The sequence below is a fragment of the Felis catus genome, chromosome E2 (assembly GCF_018350175.1).
Source record: "Felis catus isolate Fca126 chromosome E2, F.catus_Fca126_mat1.0, whole genome shotgun sequence".
NCBI lineage: Eukaryota > Metazoa > Chordata > Mammalia > Carnivora > Felidae > Felis > Felis catus.
In genome coordinates, this window is record NC_058382.1 from 10,756,041 (window position 1) to 10,783,486 (window position 27,446).

Below are 27,446 nucleotides of genomic sequence, written 5' to 3' on the forward strand. Positions count from 1 at the left end.
AGGCCACTTCATCCTCCCCAGGCCATCTGCTACCCTCCCCATCCTGGGGACCTGAGAGCATGGCATGGCAGGGGCAGGAGTGGATGGAGCAGAGGGAGCCCCCCCCCGCTGCCATAATTACCCCCCCACCCAGACCCCCTCTGAGCCCAATCTTGCCTCTGACTGACCTGAGAAGAATCCTTGGAGACAAGGAATTCAGGGAGAAGAAAATTCAGAAAACTGAGTTTGTATCAGAGACCATTGAATATTAGCAATGATCCACTCCAAGGAAGGGTCCCCTACCTCTAACGCCTTCGGATTCTGAAATTAAGCTTGTCCTGCACTCAAATCCCAGTTTTCCCTCTGTCTGTCTACCTGTGTGTCCGTGGACTGAGTCACATTCCACGCTCCTGGGTCTCCACTTTGTTGTCTGAAAATCAGGTTTGCTTAAGGAAGTGAATAGTGGTGCTTACTCTACGAGGGCCAAGACTGTTTTGTTCCCTGTTGTATCCCAGGGTTTGGGACAGTGCCTGACACTTAGTAGGTGGTTCGTAAGTGCTGCTGATTGAACTGAGCACCAACTGATTGCAGCAAGCGCTACATGCTTAACACAGGTATTCATTGAACTCGATCTCCGCAGCCCTTGCAGAATCCTATGTTGATTCTTCAAGGGATGGATGAAAGATGTGAAGGGGAACGTCCCAGGTGTCAGAGGTGGGTGACACGCGAAGCGAGATTTCTTATCTGGACCAAGTGATGTCAAATCTCTTGGTCAGTTTCCTCCTCTGTAAAATGGGGATAATTGGAGTACCTGACTGAGTCGGTTGCTCTGGGGATCAAACGTAGTAAGGTTTGTGTAGCGCTCACTTAGAACCGGACCTGGCACACAGTAAGTGCTCAATAAACGTACATCACCCGTGACTGGTGGGGAAGGTGTGGCTGAGCCCAGGGTCCTCATTGTAGCCTGGGGGAGCCTGGTCCCTCTCCCAGCTGCGGAAAGGGGCGTGGTCACGCCCAGGGGGCGTGGCCCAGGCTTCAAGGACAGACCAATGGGGGCGCCGAAGGGCGCGGCCCTGACCGGCATGGGCGTGGCTTTGAGCGGGTGGGAGGGGCCAGGCCGCTGTGGGAGCCTCCGGGAAGAAGATGCTCGGGCCAGCAGCCACCGCCAGCCCTGCCGCCGCTGCCGCCCGCACCCGCCGCCCCCCGGGTCCCCACTAGCGGCTGCCTCCGCCTCCTACCTCCGGTCCCGCTCCTCCGGCCCCCCCGCCCCGAGTAGGGTCTGGGGGGCTCGGCCCTCCGGCCGGGGGAGCAAAGAGGGGGGTCCCGACCCCCCAGTGGCGCGGCCGGTCCCTGGCCCCGGTGATCTTGAGAGAGACCCCACCCCTCAGTTCTCTCTGGGCCCTATCGGGGACTCCCCCTTGCCCTCCCGTCCGGCTCACACCCGCTCTCCAGGCTCTGTCAGCCCCCCAGAACCAGCTCCCTCCCTTCTTCCCTCTCCGGGGTTCCCCCTCCCCCATCCCTCCGCCGCCGCCCCCTCCCCCTCCCACATCCCCTTCCCTCCCCCTCCCCCACCCCCGTCCCCCGCCCCCCCCCCCCCGACCATGAGGATGATGGCCGCCGGCGCGGTGCACGGCCTCTTCACGGCCTCCGCGGCCCCGCAGCCGCCGCCGCCCCCGCCGCCGCCGCCGCCGCAACCCCAGCCTCCCCAGCAGCCGTCGCCGCCGCCACAGCAGCCGCCGCCGCCGCCGCCGCAGCCGCCGCAGCAGCAGCAGCCGCCGCCCCAGGCCCCCCCCATGGAGCCCGAGGCCCCGGATTCCCGCAAGAGGCCCCTCGAAACGCCCCCCGAGGTGGTCTGCACCAAGCGCAGCAACACGGGAGGTGAGAAAGGGTTGCGGCTCGGTGTGGGGGAGCGGGCAGGGGGCCTCGTCTTTCTCCATCCTCCTCCCCCCTCCGTGGCAGGTGCAAGGGCTCTGGGGAGGGGAAGGGCGCCCCTCCCTAGCCCCGGGAGCTGAGAGGGGCGTTGGGGAGGGGGCCGGACCCCCTCCCCCTCTCGCCGCTGCCCCGGGCTGAGAGCTTTGTCTGCGATGAAAAGGGGTGGGGGGGGGAGGGGGTGGTAAGTGTCCTTGGGGGGCGCAAAGGATGGGGGGCGTGGGTCTCTCCGGGCGGGTGTCTCTGTGTCCTTGAGGGGTGTGTGATGTGACCCTTTCGGGGCAGGGGTGTTCCCGGGCTGGCGTGTCCTGGCAGGGGGGAGGGGAAGGAGTAGAGGAGGCCTGTGGACCCGGAGCTTCCCGGCCTCCCTCCCTGGGGATGTCCTGAGCAAGGGTTGTCCCAGAGGGAGGCATGAGTGGGCCATGGGTGGGATCGTGCGTGGGGACAAGCTGGGTGGGTGTGTTGGGTGAAATGGGGGAATGGGTGGGTGTGTAAACCCAGGTGGGAGAACGTGTGGCTGGGACAGGTGTGTGTGTGTTTGTGTGTAAGAGGCAGGGTGAGATGAGGGGCTGGGCTCTGTGTCTGAGGCTCTCAGAGGGGTAAGTGTGGCAAGGGAAAGTGTGTGCCTGTCACCCTGGAGGGGGCTGTGGCCTTGTGACACATGAGTGAGAGGGTGTGTGTGACATGCAAGGGGGCGTGTGGGGGAAGCTGAATGGGCCAGCTTTGGGTGTGAGCCACGAGAGGCCGTGTGGATCCAGGAAGGCAGTTCCTTGTGTGTGACACAGGCGTGTCTGGGGTGGGGTGGGACCAGGAGAAGCTGGTGAGGGTATGTGACAAGAAAAGGGTGTGGGCGTGACTCCAAAGAGGCTGGGGCTGGGTGTGACACATGGAGGTGTGCAACGGTGACATCAGAGGGGGCGTGTGCGACAAGGGAAGGTGGGCGTATGACGGGAGAGGTTGGGGCTCCGTGGGTGAACTGCACGAGGGTGTGTAACAAGGGGAGGGAAGGATGGGTGCCTGTGTGACAGGGAACAGGGAACGTGTATAGATGACACCCAAGGGCTATGCAAAGGGAAGGGGTATGTGCGCGTGTGCGTGTGTGTGTGTGTGTGTGTGTATGTAGCTGTCACAAAGGGCGGGTGTTTGTGTGAAATGGTTGAGTGTGTAACACCAGGAATGTGAGAGTGATCTGTGTGTGAGAGAGAGACAAGGGATTGTGTGTGTGTGTATGTGTGTGTGTGTGATGTCTGAGTGTTTGACAACACAGAAGGAGTGTGCGTGGAGGACAGACGGGAGGGCCCCTCACTGTGTGTGTGACCCGAGGAGGTAGGTGTACCAGAGAATAAAAGGCAAGCTGGTAACTCTAGGGGTGCGACTCTGTGGCCAGGGACTCAGGAAGGAGGTGGGGAGTCTCGGAGACCCCAGAGCCCAGCCTATTAGCTCCCTGGATGGAGGGAGACCCCAGAGCAGCCAAGCCCCTCCCCGCGGTCACCTTGGCCAAAATCTGCTTCCTCTGGCCTTTTCCTCCGGACGGGAGAGGGATGGCCTGGGGCAGAGTGCACTCCCCACCCCCCTCCACCCGGTGGGTGGGGTGGGGGCCTCCCGCCTCCTCCCCTCCGTTCTCTTCCCTCCCACTCCAGCCCCCTCCCACTCCCGTCGCGGTGGGACAGGAATCGGGGACCCCCTGGCTGCCTGTGGGGGGGGGGGGTGTCCGGCAGAAACCGAAGGAAAGGGAAGTTGGGGGAGGGGTGAGAGGGAATTTCCTGTCCTTCTTCCTGCTCCCCCACCCCCCAGCACACACATGAATGTGTCCCAGCCAACTTCCTTCCCTCCTTCCTGCCGCGGGCCATTCCCAGTCCCGGGGAGAGCCGGACCTGCAGCCCAGCCCTGCCCCTGCTTGAGAAAAGGGGTCTCGTCCTTCTCTGGAAGGGACTGAGGTCCTCCAAAGCTGCCTGACGGTGGTGACGCTGTGCCAAGGACGGTCAGGCCCAAGTACTCGGCACCTACTGCCAGTCGGGCTCTGAGATATGGGTTAATTTCCCAATACAGCCCTCTGGGGGAGACGACCGGAGCTGCTTTTTCACAAGAGGAAAACAGCCTCGGCGAAACGAAGCCACTTGCCCCAAGTCACACAGCTCAGGAGTTGGTGGCCCTGGGATCTATCCAGCGCTGGGCTGCCTGGCTCCAAAGCCCGCGTGCTTAACCACCGTGCACCCGGCCTCCCTCAGCAGCGGGGAGACTGGGAGGAGCCCTTAGGGACCCTCTCCTCCAGACTCTGCCACCTCCCCTCCCGTGGACCCGCGGGGAAACTGAGGCCCGGAGCTGCAGAGGGACGGTCCTCCGTTGACGCTCAGGGGGCAGCGTTGGGCAAGGATGCGGGACTCCCACCTCAACGTTGAGGGCTTCTTGCAATAATACTGTCCCGACGCGGGGCGGGGCGGGGGGGGGGGATGCCGGGTCACCCTCACGTCCCTTCTGAGCCTCAGGCTCACCATCTGGCAAGTGGGGAGATCCCAATAACCGCACCGATTAATAGTAATAACGACGACCGTTATCATTGCTTGCTGCTTCAGAGACAGCATTTCATGTAATTCTCCCAACACTCTGTGATGTAATAATTAATAATGCATTATAATAATGGCTAACATCTATGGTCTGCAGTGCGCCAGGAAGTATTATGGAAAATGCTTGGCACGGACCCGATCATTAATCCTTATAATTCTGTTATGTTACCCTTCTCACAGATGACAAACCGAGGCACAGAGAGGTTAAGTAATGTGCCCGAGGTCGGTCAGCTAACAAGAGGCAGAGTTGGGGTTTGAACCCGGGAGACGGGCTCCGTTCTGTGGCCAGACACGAGAGTGAACCCCGTTTTCAGGCGAGGAAGCCGAGGCTCAGAGGGGTGAGGGAGTTTTCTGGGGTGTCACAGCAGGTCGTGGCAGACGGGGTGGGGGGGGGGCAGATTGAGCTCCTGCCCGCAGCGCCAGGCGGCCCATTCTTGGGGGCTCCTAGGAGGGGTAGCGGCTGTTACCTTTGGTGTCTGTGCCCTGTGACTGACAGAGGCCACTGGGAGGGGGACAGGCTGTCCAAGCACAGGAGGACTTGGGTGAAGAGGCGGAATGGGAACTCCAGGGGGAACCCATCAGAGACACAAGGGACTGCAGTCTGGTGGGACAATAACAAAGAGTGTCACCTGCCTCCCCCCCCCCCCCAGGTGCAGATGGGACTCTTTATTTACTTGTTTTTAATGTTTATTTTATTTTATTTTTTGTGAGAGAGAGAGAGAGAGAGAGAGAGAGAGAGAGAGAGAGAGAAACGGAGCAGGAGTGGGGTAGGGGCAGAGAGAGAGAGAGAGAGAGACAGACTCCGAAGCAGGCTCCAGGCTCTGAGCTGTCAGCACAGAGCCCGAGGTGGGGCTTGAATCCGCTAACCGCGAGATCACGACCTGAGCCGAGGTCGGCCGCTTAACCCACTGAGCCACCCAGGCGCCCCCAGATGGGACCCTTAAAGTGCCATTAGAATAGCAGACTGCTGACTGTATTCCCATCTCTGTCACCCCCATACGTACAGAAACAGCCACTCTCCCCCACATGCAGGCGCGCGCGCTCACCCCAGACTAGCTTAAGGCAGCGGCGTGTTGCTCCCAGCATCCCTCACTGTGTAACATCAAGACAATGTCACCAAGGGTCAAGAGCGAGACCTTACCCCGGGGGGGGGGGGGGGGGGGGGCTCGTCGCCTCACTGCCACGTGCTTGGTGTGGGACCCTCAAGCAAGTTATTCCGCGCCTCCGGGTCTCAGTCTCCGCATCTGGAAAGTGGGGGCCGCGGAGATCTGCCCCTGTGCCCCTCCCGGGGCTGTCGGAGTAGGTTCAATGAGATTGTCTCCGTGAAGCACTCGGCAAAAGGCCTGGCAGATGGGAGGCCTGGCGTTGCTATTGCTATTAGGGTAGGGCCGCCGCAGCCTCCGCGACATCGCACCCAGCCACCCTTCTCTCACCCAGAGCCCGCATCGCCCCTTCGGCCTCTCGTCCCTTGGAAGCACGCGCCACGCCCCGGTTGGACTGCATTTCTCCCACGCACGGGCACCCCCGACGTCCACAGAGAGACTTCTTCATACGCCTGACGTCCCAGCCCTCCTGGGGGGGCGCCACTGTCCCCCCGCACCCCGCCATGGCTTGCCTTTCACCAACAACACCCCCCCACACACTCCCACGACAATACCAACCTCACACCCCAGCCACCTCGGAGCTCCGTGGGGCACACCGACCCTCCCCAAGGAGGTCCCCTCCCCAACCTCCCCACCCAGAGCAGGTACCCCGAGCGCCGACACCCCAACGGCCGGTCCTCCCCAGACGTGCTGTGTCTGAAAACACCTCTACAACATACACCCCTTCAGGTCTGCCTTTGTCATTAATGACCCCCCCTTTATTATTTTTTTTTAATTTTTTTTCAACGTTTATTTATTTTTTGGGACAGAGAGAGACAGAGCATGAACGGGGGAGGGGCAGAGAGAGAGGGAGACACAGATTCGGAAACAGGCTCCAGGCTCTGAGCCATCAGCCCAGAGCCTGATGCGGGGCTCGAACTCACGGACCGCGAGATCGTGACCTGGCTGAAGTCGGACGCTTAACCGACTGCGCCACTCAGGCGCCCCCCCCTTTATTATTTTTTAATGACACCCCCACCCTCCACGTAAAGCCACCTCTCAGGGTCAACTCTCTGACAATAAAAAGGGCCACCCTTACCACGGCACCCCCAATCTCTTGGGCAGGTAAACATTATGGAAGGGGAGAGGGGTATTCTTTGCCTTTTGGAAGACTCCAGAAGCATGTCTGAGGACGGTGGGCACCAAAGTTAGGGGGAGACTAGAAGGAGGAAGACAGCCCCTTCCCAAGGGGTGAGTGCTTGACATTGTGTAGTGGGAGGAAACCATCGGGAGAGGGGAAGTTGGCATCTCGACTGCTTCGGTCCCCATCGTGGCTAAAGGGAGCTTCCTGAGTCCCAAGGGAAGCGCCAAGAGGGGGGGGTGGAGGTAGGTGGGTGCAGAGTCTGGGGGTTCAGACTCTGCTTCGGTAGAAGGAAGAACTTTTCCACAGGAAGAGCCTTGGTTGTTCGGACTGGGTGGGAGCATGTGAAGTCTGGGGGCTCTGGGTTCAGCGGAGGGTCCGTGTCTCTCCTGGCTGCAAGGCAGGCCGGGAGATCGCGGCCTGGCTCTTTCCTGGGGGAGGCGGGGGTCACATGGGAGGGAGGGGTGCCCCCGAATGAGAGGGATGTGCAGAAGATTCCGAAGAGGAGCAGAGTGGTCTGTTGGCCACACTGGGGACTCCTGCCCTGAGTTCTGCAGGCGGGAGGTCCCAATGGTCACTCTCCACAGGAGACGGGCCTGAGGTCGGTCTGATACGGGCACCCCACCCCCCACCCCTGCCCAGAGCACCCATAAGATGGTTTCAGGCGGTCCACGGACCAACTTTTTTTTTTTTTTCCTTTTACCCTTGTATGTGTCTATGATATGCTTCGTGGGGGTGGGTGGGACGTAACCCGCCTTCAAACCCTGATTATGAGCAGTGATGTTCAAATGTCCTCTTGAAATAGATGCGTTTAAATGTTCAAAGGGAGCGGACTTGAGGGAAATGGACCGTGGGTCTTGTTCCGTGCTGTGTCACCAGCACCTAAAACGAGGCCTGGCACAGAGTGGGTGCCCAGGAAGGATTTGTTGGAGGAAGGGAGGGGAGGGGAAGGAGAGAAGGCAGTCGAGGGAGGGAGTCAGAGATGCTGGGCGGGAGAAGGGCCGCGGGGGGGGGGGTGGCGGGGGGGGGGGGCGGCTGGCTTCCATCAGTGAGAGCTCCTTCCTCCTCCAAGAAACAGAGAAAGGCCTGGGGCAGCCCCTACGGGGCACGTGATGAAGGAAGTGGGGTCTCCCCTTCCTCCGGTTGCCCCACAAAAACCTCAGACCTTAGGGGCTCATCTCCCCGTTTGGGCCAGACGCTGTGAGAACTCTACTTGTGTTCCTGACATCAGCATCGCTAGCGATCGGGATGGAGGTAATGACAGCTAAGGTTTCTCAAGGGCTCTACGTGCCCGAGACCATCCTAAGTGGCTTATGATTTATCATTTAACGAGTTGCCGTAGCCCTATGAGGTCGTGCTCTCATGTCCCCATCCTATCAGTGAGAAAACTGAGGCCCGGAGAGGTGAGGCGGCTCGCCCAAGGCCACGCGGCCTGTCAGTGGCAAAATTCACACTCTGTCTAGGGCTGTTTCTGCGGCTTCAAAGGGAGATTCCTGGGGAAGTGTGAGACAGAGGGAACAGAAAACGAGGTGTGTGTGTGGGGGGGGTAATCAGTTTTCTTCAGAACAGATGAATACCTTCCATCTTTAAGAGGGGAGTTTGCGGAGGGTGGGGGGCGCCTGGGTGGCTCAGTCAGGTAAGCGTCCGACTTCGGGCTCAGGTCGTGATCTCGCGGTTTGTGAGTTCGAGCCCCGCGTCGGGCTCTGTGCTGACGGCTCAGAGCCTGGAGCCTGCTTTGGCTCCTCCCGGGGGTGGAGAGCTGGCCCCCCCATCTCTGTGGCAGGTTTAGGGGCGGCGTCAGGCAAGGGGCCACCTCTGTGAGCCCAGAGAAGAAAGCGAATTCAGGAGGGGGGGGGGGTCAGGATGATCGATGGGAAGGCGCTCTGGGGGACTAATTACCTAATAGGTTTAATGGTCTGATGAGGCAAGTTTAAGAGGATTGCCTTGGGCTCAGGGCTACCCCTTCATTCTGGACCCTCTCGCCATGCCTGCAAAGCCACATCCAGCCCCTATACCCCCATCTTAACGCATCGGGGAGTTCAGAACCTTCCGTCTTAAGGGATCAAGCAGAGATGGGCAGGGCTCCCAGCCCCCCACCCTGCCCCCACTTTTTTACCAGAACAGTTTCTCTTTTCTACTCTGTGTGTTGGAGTTTCATGTGAGACATTGAAAATAGGTTTCCTTTGGTTAAAAGAAAAAAATTTAAAAACCACCGGAGGATGGTTTGAGACCTTAAGCTTTGGAAGCAGAATGGCCTGGGCCCTCCCTTCCTTTCCCCCGGGTTTATTGCATGCCTACTATGTGCCAGGCACCACATGAGTCCCTGGGACACGAGGGTGAGCTCCAGTGACATGACCCACAATGGACCTTCTGTGATACATTGCTCTGAAGGCATAAGACAGGGAGGAGGGATCCACTCGTCCTCTGGGTTCCAGGAAAGCTTCCAAGAAGAAGCAATATTTGAGTGAGGGCCTGAAGGACAAGAGGAATTCGCTGTGGAAGGGGAGTTCCAAGCAAAGCGAATGTGCAAAGGCCCTGAGGTAGGGTGGGGGGGGGCGGCGGAGGGAACGTTTGAGGAGCAAAGTTATGTCTGATGGTCTGATGCACATCGTGGAAGATGAGGACGTGATGCTAGAAAGAAATGCAGGGCCAAATCACAGAGGATCTTATACTGAGAAGTCTCCAGAATGCCCACCCTATGAGAACTTAGGGGCAACAGTTTGGTCAGAAGGTAGGAGAGGTTAGGCATGTGCCTTGAGTGCATTCACAAAGTGCCTTACACATGACCGAGAAGATTGGTCCATAAAAAAGAATGGCCACGGTCCCACAGTGGCCACTGGCACCACCTGTAGGTCTTGGAGACTGTCCTTGAGTGTGTCGGTCTTAGCTAGCAGGACCGGAAGGTGCTAAGCAAGTGAGGGCCAAGAAGGAAGCAGGATTGCGTTGGACCCTCAAGCCAGTGGCTGTCTTGGTGCCCTTGAGCAGCTGACCTTGGGCTGGTGCCTTCACTGTCTCTGTGCCTCAGTTTCCTCCTACGTAAAAATGGAGCTCATTACGCCCACCTCATTGGGAGTTGTAGGGAATGGTTGAGGTCAGGCTTGCGAAGCACAGTGCCGGGTCCCTATTGAGTGTTGAGAACATCTCTGGAGCCCAGCCCTCCTCCCCACACCCCTCAGTGGTTCCACCAGTCCGATCGCCATTACTCCTGCCTCATGAGCATCAGAGGGATCTTCTTGAAACTTAAGTCAGACCCCATCCCTCCTCTGCTCAGAGCCTTCCCATGCTTCCCATCTCACTGGGAGTAAAAACCAAAGACCTCACCGTGGTCCACAAAGTTCTACAGCCCACCACTACCACCACCCCTCCCGGCCCTCCCCTCCCTCCGTTCTCCCCCTCTCTTCCTCAGCCCCACCGACACCGGCTGCCTCGCTTTCCCTCGGACAACTCAGGCACGATCCCACCCCGGGGCCTTTGCACTTGCTCCCCCAGAGAGCCACATGGTTCCCTTCCCACCTCCACAGCCTGGAGGCAGCGTATCCCAATGGTCGCCAGGTTGGGTTCAGATCTCAGCACTGCCACCTACTAGCTATGTGATCTGGGGCCATCATGTTACCTTTGTTTCCTCGTCTGTAACATGGGCTTTCAAAAAGTACGTCTTTCCTGGCACCAGTGTGGAAATTCAAAGAACCGGTATGCGTACAGTAGTTGGAACAGAGTTTAGCATGTCCTGGGTTCTGCAGAAGGGTCTGTTAAACAGAGAATGCCACGTTCTTGGGGAGGGCTTTCCCGGCTACCGGATCTGACCCTGCAGTTCTCCCTGCAACCCCTATCTCCTTTTCCTGCCCCTTTTTGTCTCCTTGGTGCTTACCACCATCCAACATAAAACATACTGTCTGTCTCCCCCCCCCCCCCCCCTTCTAGAAGAATGTAGCTGTGTGAGCTCTTGGCTGAATCGCCCAAACTCTTTCGGTCTTATTTGCCTCATTGGCTTGCGAAATCAGGGAGTTTGCTTCCCTCAGGGCTGTTTGGCTAAAACAGTGCCAAGCGGGCGGTAACAGGTGCTCGGGAACTATTTGTGGGATGAATGAATGAGTGAGTGAGTGAGTGAATGAGTGAGTGAACATCATTATTTGTGTTATCTTCCCCACTGCTATTCTCATGATCATGGCCCCTGTGTGTTCCTGGGATGCCGGTGGTTTCCTGGGCCCACAACCATACCGGAGATGAAGACCCCTTCCCCTGACTCCCTCACTCCCCCCTCCTCCGTGTGCCCCTGCAGAGGAAGGCGAATACTTCCTGAAGGTGCTGATCCCCAGCTACGCAGCAGGCTCCATCATTGGCAAGGGCGGGCAGACCATCGTACAGCTGCAGAAGGAGACAGGAGCTACCATCAAGCTCTCTAAGTCCAAAGACTTCTATCCGGGTGAGCCCTGGCCCAGGACTCTGCCCTAGGCCTCCTGTCCTCCCACCTGGGTCCTGGATAAGCGGCAAGAGCTGCCCTTGGGGCAGTAAGAGTGATGGGGGGCCTCCCCCTCCTAAGGGGACAGAGCTGCTCTCAGCCCCAGGGGCCAGGCCTGAGCAGATGGGGGTGGGGGCAGGGCAAGACAATGGGCCTGCTGCATATTCATGAGCTCATTTGCATGGTGTGCTCGCAGATGTGCCCCTTCCCACACACCTGCCCCTTTGGGTCAGTTGGAGTTGCTGGAGGGGGGTGGGCAGGGAGGCAGGTGTCAGGGTGGCCCTTGGGGCGTGGCGGGGGGGCAGCCATCCGTGTTGCACACCCCCGCCGCTTCTTTGCCCCCACTCTCCCCCTGTGGATTTCTCTGTTACCCCATCTTGCCCAGTCCGGGCCGCCCTGGTTTTCTCTGTGTCATTCTTCCTATGTCCTGCTCATTCTGTTTCTGACTTTCCCAGTCTCTTGTTCCCTGAGTCTCCATCCCCATCCGCCCTCTGTCCGCCTCCTCCGGCTCTTCTTTCTGCTTCTATCTCTCTGATTCTGTTGGGCCCCCCCCACCTCTCGTTCCCATCGGTCGGTCAGTCTCTGCTCTTCCTCTTCTCTCCCTCCCTCCTCTTTCCCCCTCTTCCTGCCTTCCCACCCCTCTCCCCAACTTTTCCTTTCCCTCCACCTCTCGTGGTCTCACGTTTTTCTTTCTCTTGCTCCTTAACTCTCTCCGGCCAGCCGTGCACTCAACCAGTATTTCTTCGGTAGCACCCCTCAACGGGGTCACTGCCGGATTGCCCCTCGTTCCTCCCTGCCTCTGCTCACCCGTCTCTCCTTTTAGGTTTCCTTCTCAGTCTCAGCCCCCTTCATGGTTTTCCTTTCCTTTCTCCAAACCCAGCGTCTTTTCTGCCTGTCTTCCAGCTCGCTCTCTCCCACGACCATAACATTTTCAAGGCCCCTCCACTCCCTCTAATCCTCCTGCGTCTGTCGCCCCCCACATCTCTCCCTCCCAAGACCAATGCCTGAGCTTCGACATCCAGGAATCCAGGGAAGGCCCCCAGAATTGCATCTTTGGTCCAGAGCTGGCTCTAGTTCATCCTTAATCCCCTTGGATTTTTTAGGTCAAACACCAGAGCTGTAGCCCAGGGTCAGGGCACATTCATATTCTCTCTTTCTCTCTCTCTCTCTCTCTCTCTCTCTCTCTCTCTCTGTCTCTCCCTCCTCCCTCCTCCACCCGCCCTGCCTCCCATCTCACTAAGCAGCTTTGGCAAGAGGTTTAGAGAACAGTCCAGGGAACCAGGCACACACACACACACACACACGCACACACACACACACACTCGCCGCTTTCCTCTTCCACCCTGGCCCAGTTTCCCCTGCACCCCCCTAGGCCCACAAGATGCGGATAAGAACCTGTACTTGGGGCATTTATCCGAGGACACTTGGTTCCTTACTCCTGGATCACATTGTGTGACATGAGACACATCATCTCCTCCCATCTCAGTGACACAGCCCACAGGCCAGGCAGCTGAGATCCCCCAGAGGATGGGACGGTCGTTGGCTCTCTTGGACCAAATACCATTCACACAGGCAGCGTGAGCCAGCAACTCCCCCCAGCCCCAGGACATGCGGCCAGCGCACACACACACACACACACACACACACCCCATTCCTGACAGGGAACTTCTAGATCGCCTGGCACGTGCCGGCTCTTGACTCAGAGGTACAGGACACAGCCCTCTAATCCTAGTCCTGCCCCTAGGACTTCCCACGAACCACAGGAACACGAGAAATGAGAATGCTACTGCTTGAGACCATCAGCTTATTTCCCTCTGCTCCTGGCTAACCCCCTTTCATTAATTTATTCACCCCACATCTGCTGGACACCTACTGTATCGACAGCGATGAGGACACAGCAGTGACTGAGATGTCCCGCCCTTTCCCTCACAGATCTCACAGCATAGGGGGGAAGACAGGCGGAACACCTTCAATGACCCAGCATGGTCAGGGCTAAGACGGGGAAGGCCAGAGGGTGGTGGCAGCCCAGCCAGGGCACCTGACCCAGCCTAGAAAGGTCAGGGAGGGCTTCCTGGAGGAGGGGCCCAGGACAATAAGTAAGAGTGAGCTAGATAAAAGCAGGGAAGAGCACTCCAGGAAGATGAACTGGCATGTTCAAAGACCGGAGGGGTAGTTGGTTCATTGTGACTGAAGCATCCAGAACAGATGACAAATGACAATGGTAACATCCAAAGGGGCCTCTAGGCCTTATGGGTTCACACACGATCACACAGACAGATGGACACACACACACACACACAGACTGCACTTGTGTTTACTACGTGAAACAAAACCCCACCTTTAACCCCAGGGGAGGGGCAGAACACAAAGGGTGTCCCCTCCTTGGTACAGGAAACTCCAAGCCCCAGACTCCATCCTTCAGATCATATGTGGAGAAACTGAGACCCAGAAAGCAGGTGCCCGCCCAAAGCCACACAGACTTCTGTACATCCACTCAGACACCCTAGAGTGATTCTAAACTCCTTCTGATCTTGAGCATTTGCCCAAAACTCTGTCCCCAGAAAAAAAAGCACAGACACACACACTTTAAAAAAAATTATTGATTTATAAAATAGTTGCCTTAAAGTGCAAAATCTTAAGTACTTAGTAAATCCACACACATTCTTTTTTACTATGAAAAATACAAAAGCAAAAATGTAACCATTTTATGCCTTTCCCCCAACACACACACACACACACACACACACACACACTCTCCACACACTCCATATTTAGCACAGGGTGTCTCAGTGGTTAAAAGCCCAGTCTCTAAAGCCAGACACCTGCATTCAAAACCCTGAACTTCCACTACTGGCTGAGTGAACTTGGACAAATCCCAAACCTTCTCTGTGCCTCAGTGTCCTTAGCAGTAAATCAAGAATCATCGTGCTGCCTACCTCATCCTTTAAGTGCACGAATATATACCGAGTGCTCAGATCGGTGCCTAATACTTGGTATTTTGTAAGCACCAGCTGTCATTACTGGACGCTCTTTCAGGGGTTAACCGAACCCCTTCCCCCACAAAGCCCTTGCGGACCCCAGTTAAGAATGACAAAGAGCGGGAAGTCACAGACTCCTGAGCTGGAAGGGAGCCACGCAGAAATGGAGAGAGGAGCCACTTTAGCCAGGCTGTCCCTAGGGCCACCTCGCCCCCCTCCCCCCAGTTCCCACCCTGACCCACACCCTTTCCTATTTATACCCAGACGGAGGCAGCCTGCACGCTGACTCACCCTTGGCTCAGACCAATCCATTGTTCTGGGGTTGGGGGGAATAAGAGTGAGTAACGGCGGCCCAAAGGATATGGGGGATGTCAAGTACACAAGTGACCCAAGACAGTGATACCCAGATGCATGGAGAGACTGCCAGATGCCAGGCTGAGACATGGCAAGGGAGGGGTCAGAGTGGAAACACCATCGTGCTGCACTAGAACGCCCACAGGACGCCAGACACTCACCCCCCGATGTCCCAGACGCCCGGGCACACGAAGCCCGGCACACACTCAAGACCTTCTACAAACCCAGCGAGCTAATGGTCCTGCCGGCAGAGCCCCACCCCGGGAGAGAGACAGATACCGGTTCCACACACGAAACGTGCCTGGCTCCCCCGGGCACTCATACAATTGTCACACGGACCAGTCATTGTAGAGTCACCTTTGCCCAGTTGTAATGTCTACACCAAAACACATACTCAGACAGATCAGTCCTCTCCAGTCTCACATACTGACACTTGAGTCTGCCTGGCACTCTCCCTCTTTCTCTCTCTCGTATACACATTCACGTACACACCGGTCATAGTCCCGTCTGTCTGTCTCCCGTACGAAGGCTCATGCACACACACACACACACACACACACACACCACACAAATCATACAAATAGCCTTTTTTAAAAAATGTTTTATTTATTTTTGAAAGAGAGAGAGAAAGACAGCACAAGTGGGGAGGGGCAGAGGGAGAGGGAGACACAGAATCCGAAGCAGGCTCCAGGCTCCAAGCTGTCAGCACAGAGCCCGGTGCGGGACTCGAACCCACGGGCCTTGAGATCATGAGCTGAGCCACCCGGGTGCCCCTAGCCTTTGAACACCTAGAGGTTGTCTCTTTCTTGCCAACACTCCCACTGACATCCAGTCTCAAAGTGATACACACTCATCACACAGCCTCAATGCTGCTTCATGAGATTCTTTGTTTCTGTGTCTCAAACTCTCATGTTCTACCAGCCCGGTTCTCACCAATAGTATACATACCCTTGAACTTCACAGTGACATCCAAGTCTTTCCCCTGCATAACAGTGCACATATCTTTACTGGATTCACTATGTCACGCTGTCTCTCCCACTCTTTCTCTTACACACATACACAGATAAAGATAATTTAGCCAGTCCTGCCCAAGTATACACATGCATGTATGCGTGCGCACACACACACACACACACACACACACACACACACACCACTCACTCAAACAGCCTAACAGATATATTCACACTGGTTAGAGTATCACCCAGAGTCTCTGTCCCACACACATATATCCCAACACCACCCAGAGTTGGCTTCTCTTCTCCTAGCTGCCTCCCCACCTCTGATACACACACACACACACACACACACACACACACACACACGCACACACACAATAAGCATGCCTAGATTAGAACCACAGCCAATATCTAGGCGATCTCCAGCAAAGGCATCCACCCCACCCTCCTTTCTCCATCCCTGAGTTCCTGCCCTTCCACAAGTTGCCTCCTCTCTCCCCTGTCCACACCCTTGCCCTCCCCCACCCTTCAGCCCTCCATCTGGTGGGTCCAAGCAGGCACTCAGGCCTCTCTTCTGCCTCCCCCATCCCCCAGCCCTTCCCCATCCTCTCCAAAAGCCCAGAGGCCTTCGCTGCAGGCTTTCAGGGGTTGCCACGGCAACGGGGCTTCGTCCCTCGTCCCCCTGGGGGTGGGCTGAGGACCCGGCCAGCCAGACCGATAAGGGGGTTCCAGTTACTGTGGCAACCGTTGCAGGCCTGAGCTCTCTCCGCTTCTGGGGGGGGGGGTGGTTGGAGGGAGGGAGTGAATGGTTGCCAGAGCAACCGGGAGCCGGCAAGGACTGGGAAGAGGCAGCTGAGCCCTGTCTCCCCTGCCCAGGGCTGCTGTGGGCATCGCAAAGCACTTAAGCATCATCCTTCCATCCCCCTGGGGTTGTTTTGGGGGAGGGACACGAAGTACAGATTATGAAACAGGCATTCCACTCACTTTCCCAGCCACCCATCATGGCCTGAGAACCCTGGATGCCAGCTTCCCCGGGCTTACTTGCCATGTGATCTGGGCCCAGTCAGGTTCACTTTCTGGACCTAGGTTTTCTCTTTCCATTAAGTGGGACCTGTCTCCCAGGAATTTTCCTATTCCTGTCTGATGAGTGTGCCCTCTCTCTCCCTTGCTCAACAGGAACCACAGAGCGAGTATGCCTGGTACAGGGCACAGCAGAGGCCTTGAATGCTGTGCACAGCTTTATTGCTGAGAAGGTCCGAGAAATCCCACAAGCAATGACCAAGCCTGAGGTGGTCAACATCCTTCAGCCCCAAACCACGATGAACCCCGACAGAGCCAAGCAGGTCAGCAGGGGCAAAGGCTGGGTTTCTGTAAAACCGGTGAGGTTCGGAGAAGACACTTCTCCCATACCACTGGGTTACTGTGGAAGTTTAATGGGGTAACGCCGATAAGAGGTTTGTCAATCAAATGCATGGTAGTAGTTAGTTAGTCCTATTATTAGGGAATCAGCCTAGGGACTCCAAACCTCTTGGAGTGGGCTTGATTCAGAGAGAGAGTGAAAGTTTGGGAGAATTTGGCCCAGACAGCCCCCCCCCCTCCAACTTATCCCTCCTTCCTGGGATTCTCTAGACCCTCTCTTTCCTTCCACCTCATCCCATTGTCTCCCAGAGCAACCTGCCTCCCACTTCCTGTTCTCACCGGAAGTGGCTTCAGTGACAGCCCGTCCTCATCCAGAAGAGTTTAGAAATGACTTCATACTCCCTCTCTCCATGAATTCTTGTATGAGAGTAGCCACCATTTTGGAGAAGTGGTATTTCGCTAGCGAGAGAGAAGGCACGTCCCTCTCCTACACAGCGCTCTCTAGGAGGGATGAAAGGAGGAGGGCCGTTCCTCTTGGTTGCCTCAGTTACTGGGAAGCGGTGGCGTAGGGGCGTGGCAGCGAGGGGACCAATCACTCTCCCAGCCTCTCTGGTTGCCATGACCACGGCGCTCACCGGGCAGGTGGGCTTGTGGCAGGGGCCCTGGAAGCGTGGCCCCGAATGGGTAGGAGGCGGAGGGGAAGGGAACTGCGCGCACTCCTGCTTTTCTCTCCCTTTCCCCGCTCCCGTATACTTGCGCAGACGAGGCAAAGGGGAGAGAGTCCCTGGCAGGAAGACAGGCCACTTGTGAGGGTTCCTTAACGTCTGCCTAGAAGCAAAGACAAGAGACAGACCCTCGGTAAAGGAATCTGGAATTCTTGGGAATTCTTGTTGCCCTGAGATGGGAGAAACCACGGACCTGAGTTCCCCCAAGCTCCTGGGAAAACGGTGGGCGGAAAACCCTGGAAGAATGCTGCCTAGCGGATCGTTCCCAAAAAAGACTTCGGGCTTGGGGGTTTGGAGCGCGGCTGCTGTCCTTGGTGCTGAAGCGTCTCTGCCCGGTCTCTCCCGATTCCCTTCCCACGGGCAGGCCACAGTTTACACACAGTTTACGGGGTCGCAAGGATATTGCCTCTTCCCTCTGCCTTGGTGGCGGCCTCAAAGGGCTCCAAGTTCACGAAGAGTTTGCACATGTTGCAGAGAAATGGGGTCAGCACCATCTGCGCCTGATCCTTCCACCCCACCCCCTAATCCACAGGAATTCAGAGGTAGTGGAATCGAAAGGTTATAGAACCAGGATATTTCCTCCCCTTACTTAGTACTGGGGGGCTTCAAAGAATGAAAGAGTTGAGACTGAAGGCTCAGGCTCTGGAGTCAGATGTTGAGTTGAATCTTACTCTGATAATGTACTTCTTACCTGTGCGACCTTGAACAAGTGACTTGATTTCTCCATGCCTCAAATTTTCTCATCTGCAAAATGAGATTCACTAGGGTACCTACTGAAGGGCAGTGATTAGTGTTCCCTGGTTTTTAAAAAAGCACATAGCATGTATGCCTAATACATAGAAAGTTCTCAAAAAATGTTAGCTGCTGTTATTATGGGATTTTTAGGTCGGGAGATGGGTCTACTCTCTTTCCACATTGGACTTGCTGTGTTACTCTGGGTCCCTTTCCCTTCTGTAAGCCTCAGTTTCCTTTCTTTACAGTGTGGAAGCTGGGCCAAATCAGGGATTATAAATTGAAATGCCTCCAAGATTCAGCAAGGGAACATAAAGAATTGAGGACTCTGGCCTCATCAGAGAGATATAATGCCCTAAACGGGGCAGATGCTACTCAGCTCCACTTAATTCTTGCCTTTTGGGAATGTAGACAAAGTGTGGCCACATCTTCCACATTTTTCAAAAGAAGCCAGAAATATTTGAAATCGACTGATTTTTAAAGGTTGGCTCAGTCTTAAAAACACTATGTATGGGGCACCTGGGTGGCTCAGTCGGTTAAGCATCTGACTCTTGATCTCAGCTCAATTCTCGATCTCAGGGTCGCTGAGTTCAAGCCCCACACTGGGCTCCACACTGGGCATGGAGCCTACTTAAAAACAAAACAAAACAACTATGTGGCTGTGGGCTGCCTATGGCCCGAGGACCATCAGTTTGCCACCTCTGGACTACACCAGTGGTTCTCAGCCCTGGCTGATATCTTATCCTCTAGGTAGCATAGAATGCAGATTCCTGGGTCCCAGCCCAGAGCCACTGAATCAGAATTTCTGGGGTGAAGACTTGGGACTCTGAACACAGATTCTGGACTGGGATCAGATCCTGGCTCTATTACTTATTATCTGTGTGACCTCGAGCAAGTTATTTAACCTCTCTTGCCTCTGTTTTCCAATCCATAAAATGTGATAATAGTACCTAACCTATTCTTGTAGGATGGTTATAGAAATTAAGTAAATTACTATACAGAAGTGTTTACAGAAGTGTCTGGCCTATGGAAGCACTGTTAGCTCCTGCTATTATTATCATCATCATCATCATCATTATTATCATTATTACTATTTGAAAATTTCCACAGACTTGCAAATCATGGAGACAGATGGTCTTTCAGGTCTTTCTGGGCCTAAAACTCCTACAGTTCTATGGCTCTGTGATTTCAAGATTCTAGACATACATTATTCTAAAACTCTACTGTTCTAACATCCTGGCACTCCAGGAGTCTATGAAACTGCACCTTGCGATCTCTCTAAGATGCTATGGTTCTACCACCTGACCCTATCATGAAGACAGCTACCATTTTCTGAGGGCTTCCCATGTGGCTGGCATTCCCATCACTGAATATTCCCAATAGTCATACTATAGTAGCTATAGTAGCTGTGGTTGTGTCCGTGCTGGAGATAAGGAAACTGAGGCACAGAGAGGTGAAGGCATTTGCTCTTGCCATGTTTTGGTGAACAATTACGTCATCCTTTTGCCCTCTGAAGTGCTGTATCATACTAAATACCTCTTTACTCTTAGGTCTGGTTTTGTGCATTCTGTTCTATCTGCTTGACTTGTCTGACATTTTTCTGATGATATATATTTTTTTTAATAATGGCTGTGTTGAGATATAATTCGCATGCTGTAAAGTTCACATCTTAACGTATACAATTTATTGGTTGTTCAGTATACTCACAAAGCTGTGCGTCGATCACCTAATGTAATTCCAAAACGTCTTCACCACTCCAAAAAGAAGACTCATACCCCTTGGCAGTCACAGCCATTTCCTAGCCCCACTCCCTGTCCCTTCCAACCACTAACCTACTTTTGGTGTCTATGGATTTGCCTATTCTGGATGTTTTATATAAATTGAATGATATAATATGTGGCCTTTGGTGTCTGGCTTCTTTCCCGTAGCCTCATGTTTTCAAGATTAATCCGTATTGTAGGGGCGCCTGGGTGGCTCAGTCGGTTAAGCGTCCGACTTCGGCTCAGGTCATGATCTCACGGTCTGTGAGTTCGAGCCCCGTGTGGGGCTCTGTGCTGACAGCTCGGAGCCTGGAGCCTGCTTCCGGTTCTGTGTCTCCCTCTCTCTCTGACCCTCCCCTGTTCATGCTCTGTCTCTCTCTGTCTCAAAAATAAATAAATATTAAAAAAAATTTAAACAAAAAGATTAATCCGTATTGTAACATAGACCAAAACTTTCTTGTTTTTTATGGCCAAATAATACTTCACTCGATGGAGAGACCACATTTTGTTTGTCTATCAGTTGATAGTCCTTTGGGTTGTTTCTACTTTTCAGCTATCATGAATAATGCTGCTAGGAACATGTGTGGGCATAGTTTTCCGTTCTTTGGGGTATATACATATGAATGGAATTGGGTCAGATGATATGTTTAACTTTTTGAAGAACTGTTAGACCATTTTTAAAGTGACTGTACCACAGATGTGAGATGTAAATCCAGGTCTGCCCATGGGGGTAACAACCATTTCCTGAGTAGCTACTATGAGCACATATTAACTGGATGCTTCACATGGCACCTAACTTAGCACATAGCAGGTGCTCAGAAAATGCTGCTGGTTTGAAGAAACGGATGATGATATGCCCATAAGAGCCAAGCAGAAACATAACTAAGGGGCAGTAGTTCCTTACTCAAGCTCATCATCCCATGAATGATCTCAGGCCTCACACAAATTATGTGGAGGAGGAATGAATAGCCCCATTTTACAGACGAGAAAACGGAGTCTCAAAGAGGGTGTGTCCCTTGCCCAGCATTAGTGGTAGAGCCAGGATTTTGAACCCAAGATCACCAATCTATAAAAACTAGGGTGCTTCCCATTCTACAAATCAGAATTTCCAATTAATCTAGAAAACTCATATCAGGCTGAGTTTTCTCCCTCCCTGCCTACACACACACACCACCAGGTGAGATACACCTGGCCTCCTCCATCCAGTTCCATTGCTGCTTGGTCCCATGGACACATTATTGTTCCTTCTTCCATCCATCCATCCATCCACACACTTTTTGCTGTATGAGTACCAGGCATTCCCCGAGGCCCCAAGAACCCAGTAGTCAACAATCCAGACAAAAATCTCTACCCTTGTGGATCTTACATTCTTTCTTGGGGACACCAAAAACCAGAAAATGAATAAAATAAGCAGAGAGTGAAAAGTGCTATGAAGAAAAATAAAGCAGAAAAGAGGAGGAAAGAGCACTGGGGCATTTTTTTCTCCTTTTTATTTTGAAAATGTTTAAAAGTAACACAGTGAACTCTCTACACACTGCACTTACATTCACCAATTGTTAACATCTGCTTTACCTCTTCACACACACACACACACACACACACACACACACACACTGCTTGGTTTTATTTGTGTGTTTGTTGGGTTGTTTCTTTATTTTTGCTGATCCACTTGAGAATAAGTATAAACCTCATGACTCTTCACCCCTACATTCTTCAGCATGCGTCTCCCAAGACTAAGGGCGTGTCCTATATTGTTATGTTACTATTATCACACCTACAAAAGCTAACACCAATTCCATACTTTAAGTTAATAAAAAGTTTATATTCACATTGTCCCCAAATATCTTTTATATCTATAAAGTATTTTTCTTAAAAAAAAAATTTTTTTTAAGGTTTGTTTTTGAAAGAGAGAGAGAGATAGCGCCAGCAGGGGAGGGGCAGAGAGAGGGAGACACAGAATCCGAAGCAGGCTCCAGGCTCTGAGCTGTCAGCACAGGGCCCAATGCGGAGCTTGAACCCTTGAACCGAGAGATCATGACCTGAGCTGAAGTTGGACGCTTAACCGACTGAGCCACCCAGGCACCCCTATAAAGTGTTTTTCTATCCAAGAATATTCATGCATTGCATTGGGTTGTTATGCCTCATTACCCTCTTTTTAATCTAGAATAGCCTAATATATATTAGACTATATATTTTAGTCTATATATTATATAGACTATATACTTATAAATATAGTCTAATATATGTGACTATATATTTATATATTATGTAGTATATATAAATATATACTATATATAAATATATGCTATATATTTATATATAAATATATATATAGTGTGTATATATATGCACTATATACACTCAGTATATATAATATATATATAATATAAAGATTTTTAAAAGTAATCTCTACACCCAATGAGCGGCTCAAAATTGCAACCCTGAGATCAAGACTCACTGTCTACAGACTGAGCCAGCCAGACACCTCATCTACTATGTATTTTGAAGGTAGAGGCAACAGGATTGCTGATTGGGTGTTGAGTGGGAGAGAAAGAGAAGACTCCTAAGTCTTGAGCCTGAGAAGTGAAAGAGTGCAGTTTCCACATACTGACATGAGGAAGACCATGGTAGAAACACATTCGAGAAGATGAAGAGTTTCACTTCGGACTTCTAAGTCTGAGGTGTCCATTCTACATGATACTAGCGATGTGAGGTTAGCAGTTGGATACCAGTCTGGAGGTGTTTGTATAGGGACATAAAATAAGCAAAATAAACAAGCCTTGATAATTGGGGTGGTAAGGTCCCTCGAAGGAGGTGCATTTGTGCAAAAACCTGGATGATGAGAGAGGTGAGTCTTCTTTTCTGGGAAGGAACATCCTAAGTAAGGGAACAGCAGGTGCAAAGGCCCTGAGTCTGGACCAAGCTTGCAAGTTGGAGGAACAGCAGGGAGTCTAGTAGCCTGCGCAGGGGTCAGCAAGAGGGAGCGAGGGAAGAGTTGAAGTCAGATCCCACAGAGCAGAGCAAGGAGAGAAGAGGTTCTCAGTTTTGTCAAAGCCCACGCCCTCTTTCTCCTGCAAATATTTTTTCCCACCCCACTTAACTCTGAAGTTATATACACACACATACACACGCTCATTGTGACACATGAGAAAATGCATATAATGTCAATATATTACATATCCAAATCTGTAATATTTTTAACAGCTGTATTGAGATATTCATTCGCATCCGTACAGTTCACCCATGTAGAGTGCGCAGTTCGAAGTTTTTGGTATATGCAGAATTGTGCATCCGTGCCCACAATCAATTCTAGAACATTTCATTTCCTCAAAAAGAAATCTTGATCCCCTTAGCTATCACTCCTCAATCCCCACAGCTCAGCAGCACCACCACCCCCACTCCAGGCCTAAGCCACCACTAATCTACTTTCTGTCTCTATAGATTTCCCTGCTCTGAACATCCATATAAATGGAATCATACAATATGTGGTCTTTTGTGTCTGGCTTCGTTTCACACAGCGTGTTTTCTAGGTTCATCCATGTTGTAGCCTGGATCAGTACTTGGTCCATTTAAGTTGATTGCCAAAGAATATTCCATTGTACGGATGTACGTTTGCTTTATCCCATAAGACTTTTTTACATGAGAAATGAAAGGAAGGCGATTTGTTATAAAATGAGATGGATTTTAACATGTAAATGTTCAGCCAGGACCCCAGTAGAAGTAATGAAATAGTCACCTGCCCACACCTCACACAGCCTGAGCGAAAGAGACAGTGACAAACACAGGGATCCAGGGTGTAGCATCGGAGACGTAAATAATATATGTGGCGTTACTACTGTTGTCATGTTTTATTTTTAAATGACGAACGACTCTCGGTGAAATTCAGAACAAAACAAGGTACGATCTTCCCTTCATTTACTGATTGGTTGCATTCCTGGAAATTTCAGTAGATCTTAAAACCATTGGGGGGAAACAAAATTAGGTACTTACATGGATCATGGGGCTCAGGTTTGGGCTCTGAGATTTATAAACAGACTTTTTACCGAGATGAATGTCCGGGGAGGCATTTGATATCCATATAGGGGTCACCTGGGTGGCTCAGTCAAGTAAGCGTCCGACTTCGGCTCAGGTCATGATCTCACAGTTTGTGAGTTTGGGCCCCGCATCGGGCTCTGTGCTGATGGCTCAGAGCCTGGAGCCTGCTTCGGATTCTCTGTCCCGGTCTCTCTGCGCCCCTTCCCTCCTCATGCTCTGTCTCTCTCTCTCTCACACACAAAAATAAATAAACATTAAAAAATTTTTTTAAGAAAAATAAAAGCCACGGGGACCTGGACGGTTCATCCTTGTGAAGAACTGACTCTCACATTCTGGGGTGCAAATACCCAAGGCCCTGCCCACTGAATGCCTGTATCTGCTTCCAGTCACCATGACAACCAAAACCGCTCCCACAAATGTCCCAAACACCCCCCAGGGGCTGGCTCAGGGGCAGAGAGGAGACACAGGGGTGACAGCGTCAGGGGGTGGAACCCACAGGTCTGACAGGACACGGGGAAGACTGAGAAAGAGGAATTTAGGTGTGGAAATGCTCTCGGATATGTGAAAGGATAATTTGGGCATTGAAATCTCTCCGCTGGAATTCAGACTGATCGGATTTGCAGCGGCAAAGGACCGGCTGCTCTGCACCCCTGTGGGGGACCACTGTTATTTAAGCGATCGATTTTCTCCCTGCCTTCGCCGGTGTAAGGTCTTGTTATCTTCATTCTACACCTAGGACAACGGTATTAGACTGCTAGGGCTGCCCTGACAAAGCGCCACCGGGTGGTTTAAGCAACAGAAGAAATTCATTCGCTCCCAGTTCCCGAGACTGAAGTCTGCGATCTGGGGCAGTGTTGGTTTCTTCGGAGGCTTCTCTCCTTGGCCTGCCGGCGGTCGTCCTCTCTCTGTGTGTTCTCATGCGGTCTTCCCTCTGTGCTGTGCGTGCCTGTGTCCTAATCCCCTCTTCTTCTAAGGACGCCAGTCCTATTGAATCAGGACCCACCCCGGTAGCCTCACTTAACCTTAGTTGCTTCCTGAAAGACTCTGTCTCCAGGGGCACCTGGGTGGCTCAGTAGGTTGAGGTCGGAATTCGGCTCAGGTCATGATCTCACAGTTTGTGAGTTCCAGCCCTGCGTCAGGGCTGTGTGCCGACGGCTCAGAGCCTTGAACCTGCTTCAGATTCTGTGTCTCCTTCTCTCTCTAACCCCACCCCCACCCCCACCCTGCCCTCTCTCTCTCAAAAGTAAACATTAAAAAAAAATCAAAAATAAAAGACCCTCTCTCCAAATACAGCCCTATTCCGAGGCACTGGGGATCATGTGAATGGTGGGCACAACAATTTGGCTGGTAACAAAAAGAGGTTAAGGGAGGCGACCTTGACATAGGGCAGGAAACACCATGGAGCAGGAATCCGTGAGTCTGGATTTCAGCTCCTTTGCTATCTGGGTTACCTTGGGGCAAGTCCCTTGGTCTCTTAGGCCTCAAGTGGCTCATCTGTAAAATGAGACTTAATGAGTCCTTTTCTGGGGCTGGGAGTCAGAGTGTTCAATGAGCTAGAAGGCTAGGGCACCAATGCGAGTGGGGAACAGCGTCCTGGAGGGGGCCCACTGGGTCAGCCATTAGGCCTTTAAGGTGCGGGATGGAAGAGAGGTCCCAGGGGCCCCAGAGGCATGGGACAGGGTGGCTGAGCACCTACTGAGGGGACTTGAAGTATTGGCTCTTTTTATTTATTTATTTATTTTTTAAACCAACCTAGATGGAAGCATTTCACTTTTTAACCCATAGGACCCTGGGGTGCATTTCAAGGGGCACACCGGGCCTGGTTTGGGGCACTTGAGAGCAGGGGGCGAGAATGACTTAAGACGGCCAGCCCCAGACTGATTTACTGTTCAGTCTCCACCCACCATCCTAAAGACCCTCCCTCTCCCTCCACACGCAGGCCAAGCTGATCGTCCCCAACAGCACCGCGGGCCTGATCATCGGCAAGGGGGGCGCGACAGTGAAAGCCGTGATGGAACAGTCGGGTGCCTGGGTGCAGCTGTCCCAGAAGCCAGAGGGCATCAACCTTCAGGAGCGCGTGGTGACAGTCAGCGGCGAACCGGAGCAGGTGCACAAGGCCGTGAGCGCCATCGTGCAGAAGGTACAGGAAGACCCCCAGAGCAGCAGCTGCCTCAACATCAGCTACGCCAACGTGGCTGGCCCCGTGGCCAACTCCAACCCCACCGGCTCACCGTACGCCAGCCCCGCTGATGTGCTGCCCGCCGCCGCCGCCGCCTCGGCCGCCGCCGCCTCCGGCCTGCTGGGCCCCGCGGGGCTGGCGGGCGTGGGCGCCTTTCCGGCCGCCCTGCCCGCCTTCTCAGGCACCGACCTGCTGGCCATCAGCACGGCGCTAAACACGCTGGCCAGTTACGGCTACAACACCAACTCCCTCGGCCTGGGCCTCAACTCGGCCGCAGCCTCCGGGGTCCTGGCCGCCGTGGCCGCCGGTGCCAACCCCGCCGCCGCCGCCGCGGCCAACCTCCTGGCGTCCTACGCGGGGGAGGCCGGGGCCGGGCCGGCCGGAGGGGCCGCCCCGCCTCCACCCCCGCCCCCCGGAGCCCTGGGGTCCTTCGCCTTGGCCGCAGCCGCCAACGGCTACCTCGGGGCCGGGGCGGGCGGCGGGGCGGGCGGCGGGGGCGGCCCGCTGGTGGCCGCCGCAGCTGCGGCAGGGGCCGCCGGGGGCTTCCTGACGGCCGAGAAGTTGGCGGCCGAGAGTGCCAAGGAGCTGGTGGAGATTGCGGTGCCTGAGAACCTGGTGGGGGCCATCCTGGGCAAAGGGGGCAAGACGTTGGTGGAGTACCAGGAGCTGACGGGCGCCCGCATCCAGATCTCCAAGAAGGGGGAGTTCCTGCCAGGCACGCGGAACCGGCGGGTCACCATCACGGGCAGCCCTGCGGCCACGCAAGCCGCTCAATACCTCATCAGCCAGCGGGTCACCTACGAGCAGGGAGTGAGGGCCTCAAACCCCCAGAAAGTGGGATGAGGCCTGTGGTGTCTGCTCCCACCCTCCTTCCTGTCCCTTCTCCTCCTCTTCCTTCTCCTCCCCCTCCCCCACACCCCCAACTCCTGACCTCAGCTCGGTGTAGTCCTGCTCCTCCTGCTCCTCGTGGGATGGGGCTGGGGTAGGCCTGACTGCACCCCCCCCTTCTGGTAGTCATAGGCAGGATTGAGTGCTGGCTGGGGATGGGGCCCAGAAGCTCCCTCCCCAGCCCTGAACTGACCCCTCCTTCCCTCCCTATGCTTGACTGGGCCTGACCCTCCTCTCCCAGGGCCCAGGTCTGTGTGATATCTGTATATATTGCATTTTGTTGATTTTAATAGAAAACAAAGCGTTATTTTCTCTTTCTTTCC

The 27,446-nt window shown here is 54.0% G+C and overlaps 1 protein-coding gene across 2 annotated transcripts; it reads left to right on the forward strand.

Moving 5' to 3' along the window:
- The first annotated feature begins 1,692 nt into the window (after nucleotides 1–1,692).
- NOVA2 (NOVA alternative splicing regulator 2) lies at nucleotides 1,693–27,430 on the forward strand. Of its 2 annotated transcripts, XM_023244858.2 has the most exons (4): nucleotides 1,697–1,857; nucleotides 10,975–11,118; nucleotides 16,622–16,788; nucleotides 25,996–27,430. In XM_023244858.2, the coding sequence occupies exons 1-4, from the start codon at nucleotides 1,773–1,775 to the stop codon at nucleotides 27,076–27,078; spliced, it is 1,479 nt and encodes a 492-aa protein (XP_023100626.2). In that variant the 5' UTR covers nucleotides 1,697–1,772; the 3' UTR covers nucleotides 27,079–27,430. The 2 variants fall into 2 exon arrangements, with proteins under 2 accessions (XP_044901880.1, XP_023100626.2); XM_045045945.1 differs by lacking the exon at nucleotides 10,975–11,118 and having other exon boundaries at nucleotides 1,693–1,857.
- Nucleotides 27,431–27,446: the final 16 nt, after the last annotated feature.

Coding starts and splice junctions, on each gene's coding strand:
- NOVA2 (XM_023244858.2), top strand. CDS start 1,773: ATGGAGCCCGAGGCCCCGGATTCCCGCAAGAGGCCCCTCGAAACGCCC. Junction 11,119..16,621: donor GTCCAAAGACTTCTATCCGG/GTGAGCCCTGGC, acceptor CTTGCTCAACAG/GAACCACAGAGCGAGTATGC. Junction 16,789..25,995: donor ACCCCGACAGAGCCAAGCAG/GTCAGCAGGGGC, acceptor CTCCACACGCAG/GCCAAGCTGATCGTCCCCAA.